We start from the raw sequence: 21,835 nt of genomic DNA on the forward strand, positions 1-21,835 counted from the left end.
TAGCTCCGCCATTTTAAGGCGGTTCCTGGCCCTGCACTGAGAGATGTGAAAAGTCAAGAGCCTACAGCGGCAGCCTCCACCAGACAGAGCTCTTTCCCTGCACCAGGAAAGACCACAAAAAGCAAGCCCCTCTGGTTTGTGTGACTTTATTGGAGTGCGACACAAGTCAGGGGTGTGATTACACAGTGTTATGGTGGAAGATGCACTCTCTCAGCTCAGTCCCAGTCCGCATCGCCTTCGGGATTGTCGTCTCGTGGGGGCTCCTGAAACTGGATGTTTGCCAGCATGTCCCGCATGGCTGCCATGAGCCTGTTCACCCCCTGGTTAAGGTCCTGCCCTGCTCCAGCCTCTTCATCTCCATCGTGCCTGATGTCCCCCTGCAAAAGAGCAGAGCTAGAGTAACCAGCTGCGGAGCTGCCTGTCTGCAGCAAACAGGGAAAAAAAGCAATGTTGCCTGCCAGGAAGACTCAGACTGTTCTGCAACCCGACGTTTATGAACTGCACATGCCAAGAGCCACTCCCTTTGCAGAAACACTGTGCAGTAGATACTTCTCTCTGTATTGAAAGCAGAAGCGTGCTCAAGTTTGCCAGCAGCAGCTGACTGCACATACCTGTAAGTTAAAATTTGGCAACAGTGATCGGAAGAAGAGCGATAAAGTGCTTTCATTGGATGGATGATTCATTCTGAAAGAGAAAAGTCACACAACTCTGTTAAGGGGGTAGCTTGGTATTTGACCTTTCTGTACTCATTTGGGCTAAGACAGTGCGGAGAAGCTAGAGAGGACCACGCCGTCAGTGCCAACGCACAGCACCTCCCCAAGCCAGCCCAGCCGGGTGGGCTTCCCCAAAGCAAGGCTGGGGGTTTCATGGGGATTTGCTTGCCCCAGGCAGCCAGCAGCTGGCCAGCATCTGGGCAAAGCAGTCATTAAAGGCGCTACTAGGTTTCCTCCAAGCAGGGTCAGTGTGTGTAAGACGTGTACCAGCTTCACCCAAACAGTCTTTGCACACTGTGGCTGGCAGTGATTAAATCTGTATTATTCCAAACCACCTCATTTAAGAGATGCTAATGCCAACCAACATTTTTCAACAGCCTTTGTCTTAATGGCTGTGAATAGCTGCTGTCTCCGAAGGTGACCACCAGGCATAAACAAAAGCAGTAGGACAAGTTCTGCCTGTACAATTTGCCTGTCAGCAAGAGCCATATGCCAGGCTCTTACACGGACGACGACAGCTCCGAGCGCCGAGCACTGAGGCACGCATGTTGGGAAAACGTTAGCTGTGCCGGTGCAGAAACAAGGAATGGAAAAGGTACCTTTCTGGTCTGGTGTAGGAAATGACAGAGTCCAAGGGAGGTAAGGGGTCAAACCCCATTACAGGCTGCGATGTCACCTCCTGGAGAGGGGAGAAAAGGAAGAGGTGAAGGTTGTGCTGCTGTGTGCTGTGTTAAGCCTGGCAAAATGACCTCTCTGTGTGTCCCCTCTGGGACCCCTCCAGCGGCTGTGTTTTAAGACATGCCCAGCATTTGCACGCATAACAGGGATGCAAGTGCCATCACACCGCACACAGCAACGCCATCTGTGCTGCCTTAAGGCCCCTCACCAAAGGCAGAGCTGCCGTGGCTTCCTTCATCTCTGAGAGGATCACATGCCGGTAGATATTCCTGGGTGCACTCTGGTATCGCATCTTCCTCCTAAGGCAGGGAGAGGAGACAGAGGATTTCTGCTGAGAGATCGCACAGAACACCTCAGCACAACAAGGTTTTCATTTCTGCTTCTCTGTGTGCAATGTCAGCTTCATCCCTAGTTCTGCTGGGACTTGCCACGTTGGAGAGAGCTGGTCTAAGGCAAAGCCAAAGTTGCTGAGCGGCTGCTGACCTCTAGATGAAAGAGCAGAAAGGCTCAGAGACACTGCAGATTCTCTCACCACCTTTCTGCAGGTCAGCAGAGCAAACTAATTTCAGTTCAGGACAACACTTAATGCCTCCCTCTCCAGCTTCTCAGAGCTGGAAGTTGTTCTAAGCACTTGCCTGCCCTGTGCACTAAATGCCTTTGAGCCAGTGCAGTCATCACCTGCCGCTCCCAGCCAGCGGCAACCCTTTCGTCCTCTCCGCACTGCTTCCGAGGCACATGCAACAGCTGAGGCTGGAGGAAGCTAGCGCGGCGCACGTTCCCCCACGAGCAGGAGCTACAGCTCTTAATTCACCTTTGTGCAAAGCCAGGAAGAAGGGAGCCTCTGCCTTCCTGGCCCCACAGCTTAACCCTCAGCTTTGAGGCTCTGAGCCAGTGCCAAAGTCACTGCTGCCCAGGAGAGAACTTCTCTCTAGTCTGACTACCTCCCCAGCCTGGTCTGTCCCAGTTTTCTGCACCCATGTCTGGTACAAGAGCTGTTCTTCTGTCTACCACACTCACTTTTGCTCGCACTCCTCCACCAGCGGGTCCCTGGCATCCACCTTGCATAACACCTCATGGACATTTGTCTCCAGCCAAGCCATGACAGCAGGGTCCTTCCACAGGGAGTGAGTCCTTCCCACGTAGAGGGTTGTCAGCTGGTTCAAGGCAGGAGGCTGGCTATAGGAGACAGTTATTATGCAGGGCCCCTTCCTTCCTCCTGCCTGCAGGTACCTGTGTTGTCTGGAAAGGGCTCGACTCTGGACTGTGCTTCAGTGTGAGAATATGAAAAGAGGAATCACAGGCTCCTAGCTTTGCTATTTACATCTACCTTCACCAGTTTTTCTGCATCCGTCTGTTTTTGGGACAAGCACAGCCATGAGATGAAAGTTCTACTGCCTTTACCCGAGGGGGAGACCATTCATGTGTTTACATGACCACGTGTCAGGGAAACCCAGACTGGCAGGAGACAGCCTGCCCCAAAAGCATGCACACATTGTTCTGTTACTACATGTACCAACAAGCTACAGTATGAACTTCTGACCCATCTACATTAAGGTGAGGCAGGTCTATTAGACTTATCTGGTAGCTTTTATGGGAATCCATTATCAAAGCATCTGATAGCTGCTCGGCATGCCCTATTCAGAAAGGGTAGATAGTCTCCTCCGCAGCTTATAACTCTATTAACTGCCTGAGCAAGCAAGAGCCCCACTGCCAGAAGAATCGATTCCTTCTATTTAATAAGAACATCTCCAGCTCTTACCTTATCTGAGCGTTCAGCCCAAAAAAGGAATGGGATGTGACCCTGGCATCTGCCTGCACACTGCAGTGATCCAACAACGGCATAAGAACTGCAGGACAAAGTCACATAGCTCATTTTCAACAGACTGCCGAGAAGTGCCATGGAAGCAGCCAGGCAACCCTGCCAGGGCTGCAGAGAGACAGGCCTCCATCCAGGGAGGGCTGGTCTCCCAACAGGTTGGGGGTGCTGAATGAGAACCAATACAAAGAAGGATGCTGCCAGCTTCACAGCTGGAGTTTATGCTGTGTTTTATTCTCTGTGTGGATGACGGAAACGGATCCAAAAGAAGGAAAGAAAAACACCAACAAACTTTTTCTAGTGAAATAAGGTGCAATTGTAATGCTGCTGGCCTTTGATCTTGAACAAGGGTTTTATTTCAGTCACCATGACAAGCAGCAAAAAAAAAGACGGTTTCAGACAACACAAACTAAAGCTCTGTTCAAAAGCTGGTTGTTCCTGCCTATAAAGACACAGCCTCCCTGGCACTCTGTGTCCCCTCTGGGCCTGGAGGGCTACATATCTCCTTTCAGGGACAAGAGCCCTAACTGGATAAAAGCAAGAGTGATGGGTGCCCATACAGACCACATCTGAAGCATAGCAGTGCCCTGGAGGGAGAGCTGAGAGAGACTTGCTGTCTCTGCTCTGAGGAACCCTGGGGTAAAACATTTTCCTGCTCCAAAATGCCAGTTCTCACCCTCCACCAACTCGCGTGCCTGTGACTATCTATAGTGAAGGGCCATCAGCTGCTCTGACTGGAGGGTGAACGGCAGAGAGAACAGCTCCTGACCTCTTCCTAACACACAGCAGACTCATGGCTGTGTCAGCCCTATCTGATTCCACTGCTCACTCCCTCTGGCCCTGCCAAGGTGCAGGGCAGAAAGGCCGAACCCCACCACTGTCCACAGCAGGCTGTAGGTACTGCTTGGACTCTTACAGCAGTACCTGTCACTGCTGATCTGTATGACTTCTTTTGCCCCTCTGAGCCCGGGCTCCTGTCTCGCATGGACCGTGGCAGACACCGTTTGCAACCCACGGGCAAACTGTTGCTTCTGTTTTCGACTGCCTGGAATCCATCATTTGCTTTTTCAGGTGAAGACAGTGACAAAGCCTGTGGGGACAGACCTACCGGTGTGGACAGACTTACCGCTTGGGAACATGATCAGCGCGAGCTGGATAAGCCGGGCAGCTCTCTCCCGGGCTTGGCTTAGCTCCAGCTCCGAGCGCTCCTCCTGCTGGCTCAGAAAGAAATAGGCCAGCGGAACGGAGAAGGCAAAATTGGGGAGCTGGGACAAATTCCGGTGACTCTGCAGGACCAAAGGGATAGATTTAGTAAGACATGAAGACATGCAGAGTGACCTCAACACGGCTGACCTGTAGGTTGAGTGGGATTTCTTGCTTACTGGAGTAAGTTACTTTCCAGCCTCTGGCTTGGCTTGGTCTTCCCACAACTGAGAAAGCAATTTTGAGTCCACACAACTGTTTATAAGGTACCAGGATTACGAGAAAACTTAACAAACACCCTAGCTTTTATTGGTCATTCTGATGACCTCAGGATGCCAGTCTGCCCATAAGACTGCCCTCAAAGGGTTAAGCCAGTATTGAAAACCACATGCAATATAGCTCAGAGGGTCTACTTTGGAGAGAAATTGCAGGGGGTAACTTTTACACAGCTCTAGAGATACAAGTCTTTTTCCTCTCACGCGCCATGGCACAACTTTCCCCCCCTCTTCCAGCCCAACTCACATGGAGACAGCCCACTGAAGAGCCTCGAGCCCCAGGAACGAACCAGTTCCCACCTCGTCCTGCCTTGTCCCTCCCCAAGCCGGCCTGTTGGCAACTCACCTCCCACTCCTGGAACATGCGTGTCAGGAAGCTGTATTCTCTAGCTCGGAGGGACAGAAAATCTATCAACAGCAGTACACACAGCGGGTCGTTCTCTGGATCAAGGCTTCAGAGGCAGGCAAGCACAACAGGAGGAACCAAAATAAGTGTCACAAAAGCTTAAGGAGCTGCCCTCGTTTCTAAGTCAAATAAGACTTTCCCACTAGCATCCAGAAAGCTTCCATGACTCAGCAAATGGAGATGAGGGGAACAAAATCATCCCCACATGGCCAAAGGGCCGTGTCTGTCCCTCCTGCGTCCACGTTCCTGTAGAGGGGTGATGGGCCCTTTGTGGAACCACACAGGAGGAAGATCAAGGGCCACACAAACACAGCAGGTTGAAGCCACTGTTGCACGTATGCTCTGCAAAGACTCCGGGCTCTGCCAGGCCTTTCTCCGCATCAGCCAGGCCCACAGCTTAGTAGAGAGGACCTCACAACATGCGAGGCAACTCCATGCGAGGGCCACCCAGGCCCTATATGTTTAAGTTTCCTTCTAAAGGATCATTTCTGTCTCTCTCCAAAGCAGCGACAGATAAGAGCACATACCCACAACTAATCTGTGAGACTGCATCTGTGAGGAGTGGCAATGAACCTTTAGCGACATTGGGAACAGCATACCTCAATTTGTTGGTCCAGCCCAGGGCAGATGAGACTTAGGCATGTTTTTAACAACATGTTCCTTGGGAGCACCTAAGCTCCCCACTCCAGTCTGCAGGAGTCACCACGTGGACCCTGCACGTTTCCTGGAGGAAACGTGGACAAAGCACTCCACTGGGGTCTTTACCTCAGAATCAGCTTGCAGAACTCCAGGGCTGTCCGGGGACAGCCTCTCTTCTCCAGGAACATCAGGTGTTTGAAGAGAGCCAGGTAGAAAGCTCTGTGTAGCCAGAATAAGAACAGGTTTTAGAAGCCAGACTTAGAGAAGAGCGCTTTGCTTCATTCAAGAATGGGAAGCCAGTCAGCCTGAATGTCTCCTCCCTCAGGTTTCAATGCAGGCAGCCAAGCGGGGCCCAGGAAACCCGTTCTAGTGCTTCAACACAGGGTACCAGAGACCTTCCACACAGGAGGCTCCAGATTCTCATCTCAGATTTTTGAGCTTCATGCCACTGTATGAGCACGGGGATGACAAAACTGTGGCCTATTCCACCTCTGCTCCCCAAGGCCCCATAGCTTTGTGCACACCACAGCACCAAGTCTGATGATTCAGGACAAAAGAAATAAGTAAATCCCTAAAGCCTGCATCCTGCAGGCTTAGCACAACCGTGCCTCAGCCCTTGTCCCAGCCTGCTCAGCGCTACAAGAGCACAGTGACACAGCGTGTGCATGACCACATCTACACAGGAGGAAGGACTAATATCCCACTCGGGTAAGATATAGATCACAGTGTTCAGGTAACAGACGGCACAAAGTCTGTCAGTGAGAGGGAACTGGAAACCTGAGCAAACTCAAGGTATAGAGATTTGGGAGAGATTACTTAAGTCAGCTGACTGGAAAATTCCCAGAATAAAGTCACCTTTCTCTGCAGCTGCATAACTGTCAATATTATATAAACAGCCAGGCCTAGATAAGTGCAAGTGCTGGGAACAAGGGCCGAGCGGGCAGCACGCAGGAGACCGAACACAGACTAAACCCACAGTGAGTATTTTTGTGATAAAAACAAGTGCCGTTTTGCGGTAACAGGTAATAACTGTACTGAAAAGGACACTGACAGAGAGAAAAAGCTAATGCTCAGATGAGAAATCCCTCAGGAAAGACCATACTTCACAGAAAACTTCAGTCTATCAGTGCAAGTGACCTAGCAGAGAAAGAGCTGCTGGTATCCCCAGTACCTGCAACCTTCTCCCAAGCACTGCCTGTGTTTACAGATGTTTTGCCTTTCTCCTTTGCCAAGGGACATCGCCATTGACTGCCGCGTGGTAAAACTTTTTCCGTCAGAAAGAGATGTTCAAGGTCCCCAGCTACCGCTTGTGCAAGTGTAGATGACGCAGCAGATATTGTGAATCTGGGTCTCCGTGTCCAAAGTAGGCCATCAGCACGTTGGAAACTGCTCTCTGGCAGACACGCAGGAGACAGGCAAGCCACCTACCTGTTCTCTGGTCGCCGGTAGTCAAGCCTGCAGCTTCCACTGGTGAGACTAAAGACGGGATGAAACGCACACTCCAGGCTGTACAGCGCCCTCTCTGCACACAGCACAAACAACATCAAGGCATGCCATCATCTCAGCGCAGTCTGTTTTCCCCACACCTCAGTGTTCCCCCTATGGCACTCAATTTAGCCTGGACACTGATAATTATTGAGGGCTCAGGAGCCCACCGGCCATGAAATAAGCTTGTTTCACCTTCTAGCAAGGTGTGAAACTACTTTACAATACGTGGTCCCAGCAGAGATGCAGGCAAGCGAGCCCTGTTACCCTTCTGCAGGCACTAGATCATGCTCTGGTTGCAAAAAGTAACTCTTGTAGAGGAGGTCTCGGCCACAGCTGCCTCTGTCACAACCATCTTCAGATGCGGAAGCCAAAAGTCTTGTCCTCACTGTGCCTCTGGCCTCTCCTATCATGCTGAAGAATGCATACCTGAGTAACTAAACACCACATCTCAAACACTTTTGGAGTGCAGTACAGCAGTTTGAGGGGCAACTATCCTCTAGGATGCCTCCTTCCCCACTGCAGTCTGTAGCGCTCAAAGGAGCGGTCTAACATGCTGGCCTGCAACATGCTGGTCAGAGGAAGGCAAAGCACCCCGGCTTGGAAAGTTGCCACACTCCCTGCAGATGAAGTGGGCTTCCTGAAATGGTCCCTCACACTGCAGGAGCTGATAGTTACTAATTCAGCAGGCCCTCTTCCTGGAAGGGGCTTCTTAAAGGTGAGATCTCAGCAACTCTGGCTGCCCAGACAACTCTTTCATTCATTTTAAAGGTCTATGTGCTTTGCCACAGATAAGCATGTCAGGCACTCTTTACTCAAAAGCCTCCAGCAAAAGCCGCTACTCTGAAGGACGGCATGAGGCTGAGTGCTCACAGCCACCAAGTCACAAACAGAGCTGAACAAACCCTTCTAGTTTGCTATTTCTTTGTTGAAACCAAAGCAAAACTGAACCAAAAGCCTCTGATTACTAATTCATAGCAACTGTTCAGCCGAGACTTTTAGCAGGGACTTCCTCAGCGCTGGAACTGTTCTCATGCATGTCAGCAGAGCAATGCCACATCACCGCCTCTTCTTTCTTCTTACTATGCCATACATATTGCCATCTTATGCCAGGCCCTGACTCCACACCACGATGCCATGCTGCTCTGCAGACCCACGAGAGACTCAGCTGGGCTGGGGTTTTTTTTCCCCACACCCACATAAGGTGAGCTCTCAGCCCGTGCCAGCACACCTACTCTTCACTTCAACTTCTTACCTATGAGATCGCGGGCCATCTCCTGATCCTCCTGCATCCGACACACATCACTGAGCTGCAGAAGCGAGTCCACGTGGTATGGGTTCATCTGAAGCAATAGCTAGAGAAGAACAGGAGCTTGGTTACGTGATGGCCAAATCACTGGTTTCTTGTGCATTTTGCCTACAAGGCAAGCTCTGTAAGCATGCTAGGAAGACAAATACCCTGACAGACTATTCTTGCCTCTGGGTCTGAAGGCAAAGGAATCCTGTTCCACATCATCCTAGAGCTAATGCTAAGCCTGTAGCTCAAGGCTGGGATACACCTCATTTGTAAGGCTACAATTACAGGTTAAAACAACACAGAAACAACCACACTAGGTCAGACTACAGGTCCATCTTGCCCAGCATCCTATCTCCAGGAGTAGATGCCTGGGAAAGAGGGCAACAAACAGGAGAACATGATGAGTCCCAGCATACTCTCTAAGTTGCCAACCATTAGGGGTTCAGGGACTCCCACTGTCAGAGATGCCATCTTATATTAATTGCCATCAGTGGAGTTTCCTCTCGTGAACTTGTTCACTTATTGACTCTGGTAGCTTTTCAGCGCCCACACTCTGTGACAGAGATCTGTCTACAGCTTATATACACACTACGAAGAACTTCCTTCAACCTGAATCTGCTAGCTTCATCCTTGTGTTAGAAGGCACAGAAATCAGATCCCTTCCCACCCCCCCATGCAGGATTTGAGACCTCTGTCGCAGCTTTCCTCAGGCACCTCCCTCCAAACGGGGTCCTAACCTACCCAGCTTTTCTAGCACAGAGGCTGTGCCAGGCCTTCGATCATCTTTTCCACCCTCCTCAATCTTTTCCAGTTCTACATCCTTTTGAAGGTGGAGGGCCCATAACTGCACAGAATATTCAAGATGCACCCACCAGGTATAATCACATTTTTGTTTTGTTCTCTATCCCTTTCTTACAATTCTTAACATTTGATTAGGCTTTTGCTCTCCTCTGGGCACTGAGAGGACGTTTTCACACATCTATTAAAATTTTAGGATTCAGGTCCTGAATGGCAATACTAATAAAATGTTTTTTTCCAGGCTTCTCAATACTAGAAGTTTAACCATGCCTCAAATAACTCCTCATTCACTAACCATATTATAGTTCCTATTTTTACTAAGTACTTAAAACTCAGTTTCAATACGGAAATATCGGAGTTACTTCAAAACTCCTCAATGCCTAGGGTTCTCCCCCCCGCCCCCGCAAAATGAAAAGCATGTCTCCAAAAATTCCAGAACTCATACATCTCCAGGGTGATGGCCAATGTTCCCACCTACAGTATAAAGCTTTCATATTCCAGGCTGTTTTAGCCCAATACCTTTGCCTCAGTGCCACTTGCCTGACATTTTACCTCTCATCGCTTTCTCTAGGTTCCCATCCAGCCCTTCTTCTCAGAAGGGATGGAGCATCCAGTATCATAGTGATGGGAAAAATGCTCTTAATAATAAGCACCTAAAGCTTCACCAACAAGATCATTCTAATCCACTGGCAAAAGCAGGAAAAAAAAAAGTCACTGGACAGGACCCTGAAAAATAATGTTTTGTATCTTGCATGCTGAAACCAGAGCAGCGAAGCCGATACAGGCTCAGGCTACATAGAGATTGCTGTCACAGGCAAATCGTTGGGGATTTTGAGGTACTTCTGGCATCAACAAACCCTCATCTGTTAGATTTTACCCTTGAAAGAAAAGTGAAAGACTAAAACTGCAGGAACATCTTTAAACATAGCCAGGCCACTTAACAGAGATGGAGCATAAGGACTGAAATGTATCACAGAAAACCCGTCGGGCTCTGCACATCCAAACGAATCCATATTTGAACTGGCCTTAGGACTGGATCCCAGGTTGAGTACTATTGCACAGGAACTACCTTGCATCACTGAATATGAATTACTCAATCTAGTTAACAAGCAGAATCAATAAGCTCAAGAGAGCTGTGGCTATGAGCAGAGAGGGGGAAAGTGGGAGGAAGTAAGTTTTATTCAGGGGACAATGGCCTCTTTAAGAAGCTTCTCTAGTGCATGTATCCGAGCTCATGTGGCCAGAGTTTTCAGAGCAAAAATATCTCAGTTATGGTTCAGTAGGGTGCAGAGCAATTTCACCATTATCATCATCACAAATTATAAATGTTACCGTACAGTTTAATGAGCTTGGACACGCTTGAAGAACTTTCAGCACAAAGACTGTTTTGCTGAAATACCAAGAAAGACACATTTTTCATCTATGCAAGAGTTTATAAATAGAAAATTGTTAGTTTAGATTCCCTGTTAAAGAACAGTTTATACAATATTTTTCCCTTCCCAGCTGAAGAATCAAGACAAGGGAGCTTTATTCCTACCCTTCCAGGCAAATGTCCAGTTCTTACTGGCTCCTCTTCCAGATGGCTACCTGACATGCTCTCTGGGCAGAGCCACCAAGGTTTGGTCACCAGGGACTGGATCTCATTTGCACCACGCTGGCCACTTGTATTGTTTAGAAGGTGAAAACAGAACTCAGCAAGCAATGCTGCCTTGCCCCAAAGAGATACACATGGGACACTACTGCTCAAAACTAGATTGACAAAAAATGAGCACTAGAATACATCAGCCTACCTTGCCTGCCAGAGAAAGTGGCTGCAGGAAGCACAGGATGTAACAGCATGGGCATCCCAATTTCACAACATACCACAATGTTGTTGGGGTCCATGGACTCCACAGCATCCAGAAACTTGAACTGCACTTGCTGGTACTCGCGATGGTGCTCAAAGGTGAAGTACTGCACTCCCCTCCTCGTCTCCACCAGCTGCATGGCAATACCTGGAGAGCACACGGGAGACATGGGTACCACTGCTGCAGCCTGCGAGTACAACATTTCTTAAAACATGGAAAACTTGTTCACATCACTCGGTCCAAAGTCAGATATATTTTCAGAAAACCTCAGAGAGTTTAAATCCTTTTCTTCCTCCCATGAATCAAAGTCACCTCACCCCAAAAGCCCAGACAACTTGTTCTCTCCACACGTATTTCTCACAACCCAGCAAGACTGCTGTGGGAAGGGAAGTACATATCACCTGCAAACCTCAAGAGGGGAGGAAAAAAAGCTCAAACGCTAAGATAAAAAATGGCAGAAAGTCCTCCCTGTTGAGAAAGGAGGTATTTCCTGACATGCTGACATGCACTTTGGTGTCTGCATCAGCCAGTGCAAAGCCTGGGCCTGGCAATTGATGAAAGAAATTTCAGCTTCCATGCACGCAGGCTCTAGGAAGAGTCAGGCTGGCAGAACCAGATGCCTGTGCCAGCACTGGCACAGGACCAATGCACCCTGTTGGCTAGCAGCAGAGCAATGCTTCAGGAGGTAGTGCTGAAAGCCTCACCTGTTTTGCTGTAACGTGGCCAGGTGTTCTTGGGGGCTGTCAGCCACGTGCTGCGGACATACTGGCGCTGCCTTTGCCTTGGCCTAAGGAAAGAAACAGGACAGGTCATAGTTTCTGTATACTAACAGAATGAGTAGGTCTAAAAAACAGCCAGAAAAGGGATGATTCAGGGAAAACCGCTTCTTCAGCTGCAGCCAGGCCACATGGAGCTTTTGCCCAGAGCTTTGTCTTGTTTGCCGTCAAGGCACTACATACTTTCACTTAGGCTTTTTCTTTCTTTAACCACTCCTCTTTGGGCCAGCCAGTGCCTCCAGCATTTCCACTCCAATAGCTTCTTTCCCCCATTTTTACTCCTGCTAAGTTCTCAGCTGCTTCTTTGCCTCAAACAGCTTCCCAGAACAAATTAAAGGGTCCTTCCCAGCAGGGCCTTCACATGCCAACCGATTTAGTTTAAGCTATACTCACAGGTGCAACCAGTGTATTGGTTCAGGGCAAGAGGAATTCATAATCCAAGACTATTCACACAGTCCCTTACCAAGGGACTATTTCTTTTTCCTCATGCACTAGATACCACCTCTGGTTTTAATCTCTCCTTGAAAGAGCCTAAGGCTTCCACTTCCCCCATCAGTGCTCTGAGCTTACATCCTTCCTATGTGCACATTTTTTGACCAGCTCCTTAAAGCAGGGAACTTCTGGATAATATCAGCCACACTGCAAATACCTAATTGCATAGAAATCTCACACCCAAGAAGCAGTGGGTTCCCTGGGTCCTTCTAAGCAAATGCATAAGACCACCCAGAAAGGATTCAGGTCCCACTCCACAAAACATCAGAGATTTTGGAATAGCAACAAATGACAAACGCCGGAGGAAAAAAAAAAAAAATCTAAGAGTCAATATTCTATAAACATGAAAGGACTTTACAAGGGCATTTGACAATAGCGAGAGGGGAAAATAGAAGAACAAAAAGTAACTACTAGCAAAATTCTGAAGAAACTTTACTCTCCCTCATGAATGTCACAATCACAACAAATATTATCCCGTCCCCAAAAGTCACTATTAAATAAGTAAGACATCCTGAACATATCAGTGCCCTGGGTTCCCTGCACAGTCGTGGCACTGGGGGTTTGGTAAGTGGTACCAGGGGAAGGACAAACACGCTGACTCAGACTTTGAAAAGATTTAATATTAAATTCTCAACTAACCTCTGATCACCAAGAACAGCCCGAGCCCCAAAGTATCTCTTCAACTCATTCTCTGGATTCAAGTTTCTGAAAAGTTTGAAACAAGAAAGAAAAACTATCATTAGTTAAACACAGACAAAAGTCTTCTGATGTCAGGCTCTACCCCATTTCATCAATGCCAAGTATCCTGCACCTCTGAAGTGCCTTTGGAAGCCACTGAACCGTTAGACATACCACTGTTCTGACACAGCATACTGAAAAGAGACTAAAAATTAACGGTCAAAACAGCATGCATCCAAACCCCTATTCAGCCAGAGGCATGCTTTCTCTGTGCTCGGCTCCAAAGACGGTGTTGAACTAAGAATACCTCTACTGCCATCTCCAGGGCACCTGGGGCCTTAGTCCGGGATATGCCCATGGAGAGCCTCCATTCAGGAATGCATTCTTGGGGTATGTGTGTCTGGAAGACATGAGGCATCTGCTGCTGAGAGCCTAACAGTGACAGCAGGTGCAATGCAGGGCAAGCACCTTAACCACTGCAGAAAGGCTAGGAAGGAATAAAATGAATTTTTTAAACAGAGCTCTTATGTGAAAGCATGTCATCTACAGCTTCTTGACCTAATGCTCAGCCCAGAGATGTGAGACACGTTTAAGAAGGGTTTCTCCCTGCTGTCTGGTGAGGAAGACTTGAAGAAAGAGAGGGAGCAGGAAGGCAGAAATCCAGCACTGCCAGTCCTCACCTGCGATTATCCAGTTCTCAAAGGTTTATAACTCATGTTTACTTGGCCAGAGAAGTCACTGACGTTAAAAACACCTCTAGGCAAATATTCCTCGCTTTATTGAGGTGTCCCTGAACAGGCTGAACTAGCAATGAGTGCCCACCAGGCTAGATCCAATTTTGATGCAGTGTGATTGGAGGTTTCAAAACCCGGACTGACAAGTTGTCCCAGCTTACAAACGTGCATGTTCTTGCCAGAAACAGGAAGAGCTACCAGTCTCTGCACCAGTCCAGGGCTCGGCAACATGCTGGACCCAACAACTGGCCCATTCAAACAGGTTTCAGTGGGATATAAGCAGAGATGTGACGGCTCTCTAGTCTGAGGCCAATTCATTCCTCAGCTTTTGGCTGCACTTGGCACTTAGTCCATTTCTGTTGATGGTCACATGTGTGAAAGCTCAGACAAGTCTAACTAGCTTTCCTGGTGCAACAGCTCCTGGTACTGTTTAGTCCTCTTTAGATGACAGCACATGCAGAATCGGAGCCTGCTGCTCATAAGAGCAGGCTGGAATACAGGCAGACATCTGACCAGGTTAGTTTGATTTCAAAGCTTTAGGCACTGAGGCTTTCAGCAGCTTTGTAGAGATTCTTCTACAAAGAATCACAGATTATTTTAGGCTGGAAGGGACCTCTGGAGGTCATTCTGGTCCGACTGCCCGTTCAAACCAGGCACGAGAGCAGAAAATACCAGTCAGCACTAAAAACTGAACATAGCTCTAAAAACAGTGGTTAGAAACGGGGCTGCCCTCACAACCATTACCACAACCCCTTTCAGGCAAGGTCCTGAACTCATAGCCAGATTACACAGGTAGTGTCCTATCTCCCTCCTTGTGGAACAGATATCCCTGTCACATCTAAGGCCAAAAATCACAAGGCAAAGAAAGCACTACCTGTGCTCTACATAGAGCAGAGGCCTGCTGTCAGCAATTATTCCGCTCTGGGTTTGTTGCAATAGCCCATTGGTATCCTCAATCTTCTCCAGAAGGCTGTCGATGTCTTCCAGGTCATTGTCTTCCTTAAGATAGGCACATGCAAAGACAATGTAATTGTTACAGTATGAGTCACTGCTGCACGCAAGTCACCCAGAAGGAATCATACACAGCTGCCTCCAAATCCTTTGGCTTGTCCTGATCCCAACGCTCCGTGCAATACTGGTGCGGCCTAGCCCCTACTTCTCACCCAGCCGCTACCCCATCTCCCACGGCCGGCGCGCACATGCACTCTCTCTCAACTGAGGCCCCCTGCTCTCCACCCGGTGCTCATTTCCCACAGGAACAGCACCCCAGAGCCTGCCTTCACTGCCTGGCTGCCACACCAAAAGGGCCAGCCGCTCTTCTCCACTTGCTCAAAGTATCATAGGCCTTTTGTGCTTCACACTGTCAGGAGTCTAAATGTGCCAGCTAAACATGCCTAGCGTGGGCAAGAGCTGGCAGGCTTTCCGCTGATCTCATGCTCTGGGCCCAAACTAGATGGCCACAGTAGTAGTTTCTGACATAACACAAAGCTTACGAGCCTACGTGCATCTGCTCTCTAGTCTGTCCCTCCCCACCCATCATTCGCTGTGCTCTAATTTATTTAAACTACAATCTTTAATTTCTAAAACACAGTGAAATGTTGGGGTGCCCATTTTAATTATAAACATCTAAATAATCAGCCTTCACTTCCCTTGGAAGCACTAAGTTACTGCTGCGATCCTTGTGATAAGATATCGAACACTTGTGTGCTTTTAACCCAGTTATAATGTAACACATGGCCACTTTTCCAGTTTGTTGATAACCAGGAGAATATACTCTATCAACACACACTAAACAGTTGTATAACCCTTTTATTCATATTTTTCTCTATTTTTCCCCCAAATGGCAAGTGATGCATTTCTTATGTAGCCGATTAACTTTCTCCTCATGATGTGCGCGGGTGGAATGTAGAATTCCATTCAAAACACAAACAGCATTCTGAGGCTGCCTTTATTAGCTAAATATAGCCACACTGTGTGTAGTGGATATATAAAAAATTGAACATGTCTTGCATCTAAGTGATTGAACAAAGGTAGCATTATTTCTAGTTACCAAAGCAAACAGCCTGTTTCTGGGGATTAAGTCTGCCTAGAGCCGGCAGATGTCACCCTATTGCTCGCTATTCTTGGTCTGGGAAAAGAAACAGGCTTTCCTGCCATGTCACTCCCTGACCACTTTCTCAGCCTTGGTAACCAGCTTCCGAACTTACCTGGGTGAATCCTCTGGGAGGAGGAGTGCCTGGCACCTGCACAGGCAATCACTGCTCACAACAGCCAGTTCAGCATTTCAGCACATCATGGCTCAATACGTTTAGCAAAGGATTTCCCCCAAGTGAATAGTTAAGACTTTTTAAACCTTAGCAGAAAATATTTCACCACTTTAATAACTGTATTTCTGTTGAATTTAAATGATTAATGGCAGCAATATATTTCACATAGGCTAGGTGACTTAATGTGTGAAGTATACTTAAATATAAAAATGTGTCTTTTACAATTTAATCCACAACACACGCAAACACCGGGTGAAGTTCTTAACCCTCTTCAAGTGCACTTCTTTAGGGGTAGACAGCTTAGTCAAAGAGAATCAGTCCCCCTTGTTCCCTTCATCACCAAAAGGACAGGAGCAAGTCCCACTGGAAGAGCACCTGGCAACACGTTGGCTGATAACGCATGTGACACCAGCAGATGCTCTCGTCAGCATTTAGCTATTAGATGCCAAACCGGAGAGGAAGGTGCATTGCTGTGCATGGAGGAGAAGCAGGCAAAGGTAACGTGACTCATTGCTTGCTGACAGCGAGAACTTGGTATGATTCTGCAGAGCTGGAACAGCTACTTATGTAGGGCAAGCAAAGTACAATGAAAATGCAAAAACCCTCTCAAGTCCTAAAGAGCCTCCTCCTGTGCAAAGCCTCAAAGTATAGATGAAAGAGAAGATGTTGCTGTGATGATTCCAGCTCTAACCATCTGCAGCAGAGCTGTGCTAGTTCCACTTGCTTGAAAGGCTACAGTCAAAAGCTGTTGTTTCTATTTCATAATTTTAAAGGAGCACTGTGTAAGAGGGAGCATTTTTGCCTCAAAACATTTTCCACTACCACACGAGTATTGATATTTTGTCAACCCCCATGCAGAAGTTTGCATGGCTGCTAAGTCTCAGAACAAATGCAGACATACCAGAGTCTCGCCTGCTGAAGTTTTCTTGGTTTTCCTTTTCTTTTTTTTCTTTCGTGGCTTGTTACTCGACATAGGCTGCAAAGATAAATGAAACAGCTGCCAGAGTACGTTCCTGGAATGCAGTGAGAAACGCTGCAAGGGGGAGAAGCGTTTCCACAGGGATCAGCACATCGAAAGGTCCCTCAAATGAAACCAACATTCATCCTTTCAAGTTTGCCAGCAAGCAGAAATCAAGACACAAGGAAAAATACAGAGGAAAGCACCAAAAATTCACAAATGTAAGGGTTAAATCTCAAAAGCCTTTCATGTATGTCTAATACTACAGAGTCAGAGAAGAAACAGTTCTTCCAAATACGACGTATCTAAAATGTTTCATCTTTCCTCTACTCCGGAGCATAAAGAGATTTCTTTCTTTCCAGTGAGCAACACAGTTTCAGCAGTCTCTCTGATCACCACAGAAACCTACAGCTGCCTGAAAACATCACACAATACTGGCTCCTCTCACTACAGATGTAACTATTTCAGCTCACAACACTGCATACCATTCTCCAACCCGACAGCCATGCTGTTATCTGTACCAGCCCTTCTCCAAGGCATACAGAGCTAAAACACACATTTCCAGGATTGTCAGCTCTACAGAGGTAATATACCCAAGAAGTAACAGCATTACAAGAACGGCTCTAAAGCTCCTGAGCTGTTTTCAGAACCAGGGGCATATGCAGCCCCAATTCAGCTCTGTCACGTGACAGGGAGACACATGCTGAGGGCTCTCACATTTCTATCCAGGAAACCCTAAATGAAAAAGCAGGTGTACTCAGAAGTTTTTACGCAGCAAACAGCCCGGGCCAGGGCCACCCTGGAGCCGATGCCTCACTGCTCACGTGGAGATGGATCAGCAGAGCTCATGTTCTGCATTCAAACTGTTCCCAATCCACTGGACCAGTTGAGTGCACCAGCCCAGCTAAACCGCGCACAGGCTCTGGTCTTTGCTCCTCTGGCCACACTGCCAGGCATCCAGAACACACAGGCACACACACCAGCTGTGGAGTCCCAACAGAAGAGGCCAAGGGGCTAATCCCCTTTCATTCCCCCCACAGGACACGGGGCAGGCTTCCAATGTTGAATTGTTACTCAAAAAGCCCCTTTCCTTATGTGCTTCTTACAATAGTTCTACCAGCAGGTACTTTGTGCTGAGATAGACTACAAGAAGGGCTCTTAGCAGAAAATGACAACAAAATACTGTAAGAAAGAAGTTCGATGCTTAATTTACATTGTTTGGGTTCTTCGTGTCATTCTCTCCAAAATAAACGCTTCACTGAAGATTAATCCAACAGCCCAGCCCTGTCCACAATGTAGAGCTAAAGTAGTTGTGCAACGAAGGAAGCAGAGAAGCAATCTCCGTTTCAGAATCCCAGGGGTGCTTTTCTCCTCATATGCTTTGCATAACCTCAGTGCTCATGAGAGCACATGGGCAGCAAGAATAGCACAAGGTCTTACTCAGGGAGACGTCCTAGGAACTTTCCCTTTGCAACTGTAAAATATCTCCCTGGATGCAAGGCAGAAACACCTGCATATTCTATGGGCTTCCTAACACAACCCTCAGCCAAGTAGTGTTGAATCTGCTCCAGGCCTAGAGCCTGCAGGAGAGCCTGGTCAGATTGTGCAGCAATTTGGGGATAGCACACTTCAATTAGTGTGTAAGGTCAGTACCCCCAGCTAACAAACTGGGGCATTAACTGGGGAAGATGGACAGCCTGCACTTCTGAAGAAACATTAACATGCATCTACTTATTATTTCTTTAAGCTCCATGCTTGTGTCCCTGCCCCTGATGCTCACATTCTCAGCCTGTGACAAAACCTACAAGTAATAAGAAACACTTCTCTGTCACTAACACAAAGCCGCTCAGCTCAAACAGAAGCAGGAAAATAAATGTGGCAGCCCTCTTTCCATACCTTGTGTGGCTACAGTCATCATTACTAAATATCTGCAGTTTATTTACCGTTTGGTCCTGCTGATCTGCATCTTCCCCATCTCTCTGCCCATCACCTTCTGTCTCTTTAGTTACAGGCACTCCACCATTCCCTTCTGCTACATCTTGCTCTTTGAGCCTGGCATCTACTCGCTCCTCTTTGAATGATGGGTCATCCTCCAATTCTTCATTGGTAATCTGTGCAAACAGAGGAATAAGATGCAGAAACAGCAGGCACGTAGCTAGCTTCTGCCCTCTCCTGCTTCCAGCAGGACAGAATTTCATAGGAATCTGCTCTGCTCACACCTGGAAGTGAAAGAGGAGAAATCCACAAGCGTGACAGAAGCAGAGCAGGGCTCAGCTTCCCCAGTCATCTTCTCCAGCAGCTGAATGGGGCACAATGGCTCATTTAAAGAGTGTTGCCTAGTGGGCACCTGGAATGGCCTAACATCCACTGACTTATCAGAAGGGAGCACAGGGCCACAACAAAGCGTCCACTACGCAGCGCAGCGGCAGAAAAACATGGCCCTGTCTGGACTCTGCTCGTCTTTGGGAGGAGTCAAAAACCAGCTTTGGCCACACTCACACAGCCAGGCCCTGGGGAAGGAGAGGTAACCACTGCCCAAGAGAAGCACTGGGGCTGGCCAAGAGTGGAGGGACTAGACTGCCCCACCGAGGACCAACGGTGCCATCAGGGCCCACGTGACCCCAGACCTTCAGCTCTAGCATCTTGCAGGAGTGGAAAGGTGGCAGAAACACTGCCAAAAACAGCATCGTGCCCCGATACTCAGACCCAGCTCCGACAACACCTGCCCATCCCACCTCTCCCCACCACATCCGTCTAATGCTCTACACCTGCAGTGTAGTCCCTCTTGTACAGTCGCTCGCAACCCTGCTCCCCATGCCCACCCCAGCTTGTACTGCTCAGCGCCCCCTCCCCTGCTCCTAAACACTGCTGCCCCTCACACCCTTCCCTCCATCCCCCTGACTCTTCCGCTGCCCCCCTGCTGATTCCTCTCACCTCCAGCCAGGCCATTGCCACCTCCCTCAGCCCCAGCCCACTCTGTCCCCAGGCCACCCCCACCCCACATGCAGCACATCCCTCAGACTGCTTCTCAGTGCACCCCACTTTCTCCCCTAAACCTCCCCAGGATTCCCCCACCACTTCCCCCCAGTCCATCTGAGTCCTTTCAGTCCGCGCTCCCAGCTCAGCCCCAGTTGCTGCCCCCTCAGGCCACTCCCCACCCCTCAACTCACCGCCACCCCCCAGGACCCTCCTCTTCCAGCTCCCCAAGTCACCTCCAGTTCTCCCCCAAGACACTCTAGTCATTGTCCCCCATGACCCTCTCCCCTCCAGGGGCCACCCAGCCACCACCACCCCCATCGCTCCCCACTCCACACCTCCCAGGACCTGCCCCCAGTCACTCCCTCTCCTCAACCCCCTCCCAGTGACCATCCCGCTTTGGTCCCCTCCCCAGACCCCCTCTCAGGAACTGTCACCTTGCTCATTCCCACCCAGCCACTGCCCCACCACCACTGTCACCCTTCCCAGTCACTGTTATCCCATCACTGCCCCCCCAGTCACCCCCTCACAGTCACTCCTCCCTCAGTCATCTCCTTCCAGTCACTGTCACCCTAGTGGCCCCCTCCCAGTCACCCCCTTCACAGTCACCCCAGTCACTCCTCCCCCATTCACCCCCTTACAGCCACTGCTACCTCATCACTGCCATCCCAGTCACCCCCTCCCCAGATACTCCCCTCACAGCCACCCCCTCACCCCCCCAGTCACTGTCACCCCAGTCACACTCTCCTCCAAATACTCCCCTCACAGCCACCCCTCATAGAAGTCACCCCATCACCCCCTCCCCCAGATACTCCTTCACAGCCACCCCCTCATAGAAGTCACCCCATCACCCCCTCCCCGCCACTGTCACCCCACTCACCCCCTCAGAAGTCACCCCTTCCCCACCCCTCCCCAGTCACCCCCTCACAGAAGCCACCCCGCCACTGTCACCCCACTCACCCCCTCACAGAAGTCACCCCTTCCCCACCCCTCCCCAGTCACCCCCTCACAGAAGCCACCCCGCCACTGTCACCCCACTCACCCCCTCACAGAAGTCACCCCTTCCCCACCCCCTCCCCAGTCACCCCCTCACAGAAGCCACTCCGTCACTGTCACCCCACTCACCCCCTCACAGAAGTCACCCCCTCACAGAAGCCACTCCATCACTGTCACCCCACTCACCCCCTCACAGAAGTCGCCCCTTCCCCAGTCACCCCCTCACAGAAGCCACCCCGTCACTGTCACCCCACTCACCCCCTCACAGAAGTCGCCCCTTCCCCAGTCACCCCCTCACAGAAGCCACTCCGTCACTGTCACCCCCACTCCCCGCCGCCGCCTCCGCCGCCCCTCACCAGCTCGAAGCGGTTGCTGACGCCGGGCCGAGCCGGTCCCCGGCAGCGGCCGGGGGCAGCGGCATCGCCCGGCGGCTCCTGGCAGCGGCCGGGGCCGGAGGCCAGGCCCAGCTGACCCAGGCCCGGCTCCTCCTGGCCCCGCTGCTCGCCCCGCAGCCGCCGCAGGGCCCGCCGCGACATGGAGCTGCGCGCCGCACTGCGCCTGCGCGCGCCTGCGCGTCCGCCCCGCCCCGCGCCTGCGCCCCCCGGCCCCGGCCCCGGCCCCGCCCCGCGGCGCGCGCAGGCGCAGTGCGGCGGCCCGCCATCAGCCTCGCGCCTCCCCCAGCCGCCGCAGCGCGAAATCTGTCTCGAGGGGGGGCACGGCCCGGGGACGGAACGTCCGGGGGAAACACGGCCTGGGGAAACATGGCCCGGGGGGATGCCACGGAGAGGCCAAGGCCTGGGG

At 50.0% G+C, this 21,835-nt stretch overlaps 1 protein-coding gene across 1 annotated transcript; it reads right to left on the reverse strand.

The window, feature by feature from the left end:
• Positions 1-130: 130 nt before the first annotated feature.
• Positions 131-21,598, reverse strand: TCF25 (transcription factor 25). The gene is made up of 18 exons (XM_068955763.1): positions 21,391-21,598; positions 19,006-19,173; positions 17,006-17,080; positions 14,712-14,836; positions 13,065-13,130; positions 11,862-11,944; positions 11,174-11,304; positions 8,471-8,570; positions 7,159-7,252; positions 5,857-5,949; positions 5,032-5,137; positions 4,334-4,493; positions 3,151-3,238; positions 2,409-2,567; positions 1,600-1,690; positions 1,313-1,392; positions 612-684; positions 131-377 (listed from the first exon to the last, which is right to left on the reverse strand). Exons 1-18 carry the CDS (start codon positions 21,568-21,570, stop codon positions 216-218), a joined length of 2,034 nt encoding a protein of 677 aa, XP_068811864.1. The 5' UTR covers positions 21,571-21,598; the 3' UTR covers positions 131-215.
• Between the last annotated feature and the right edge of the window lie 237 nt (positions 21,599-21,835).

Source organism: Struthio camelus, chromosome 10 (assembly GCF_040807025.1).
Source record: "Struthio camelus isolate bStrCam1 chromosome 10, bStrCam1.hap1, whole genome shotgun sequence".
In the NCBI taxonomy this organism is placed as follows: Eukaryota; Metazoa; Chordata; class Aves; order Struthioniformes; family Struthionidae; genus Struthio; species Struthio camelus.

Bases quoted from the DNA above. Each gene is read 5' to 3' on its own strand.
- TCF25 (XM_068955763.1), bottom strand. From the start codon at position 21,570: ATGTCGCGGCGGGCCCTGCGGCGGCTGCGGGGCGAGCAGCGGGGCCAG. The intron at 8,571-11,173 runs GTATGTTGTGAA...GTTCTTCTCTAG, and splicing joins TGGACCCCAACAACATTGTG to CTATTGCTTCAGATGAACCC. The intron at 4,494-5,031 runs GTGAGTTGCCAA...TTGGTCCTGCAG, and splicing joins GCATGTTCCAGGAGTGGGAG to AGTCACCGGAATTTGTCCCA.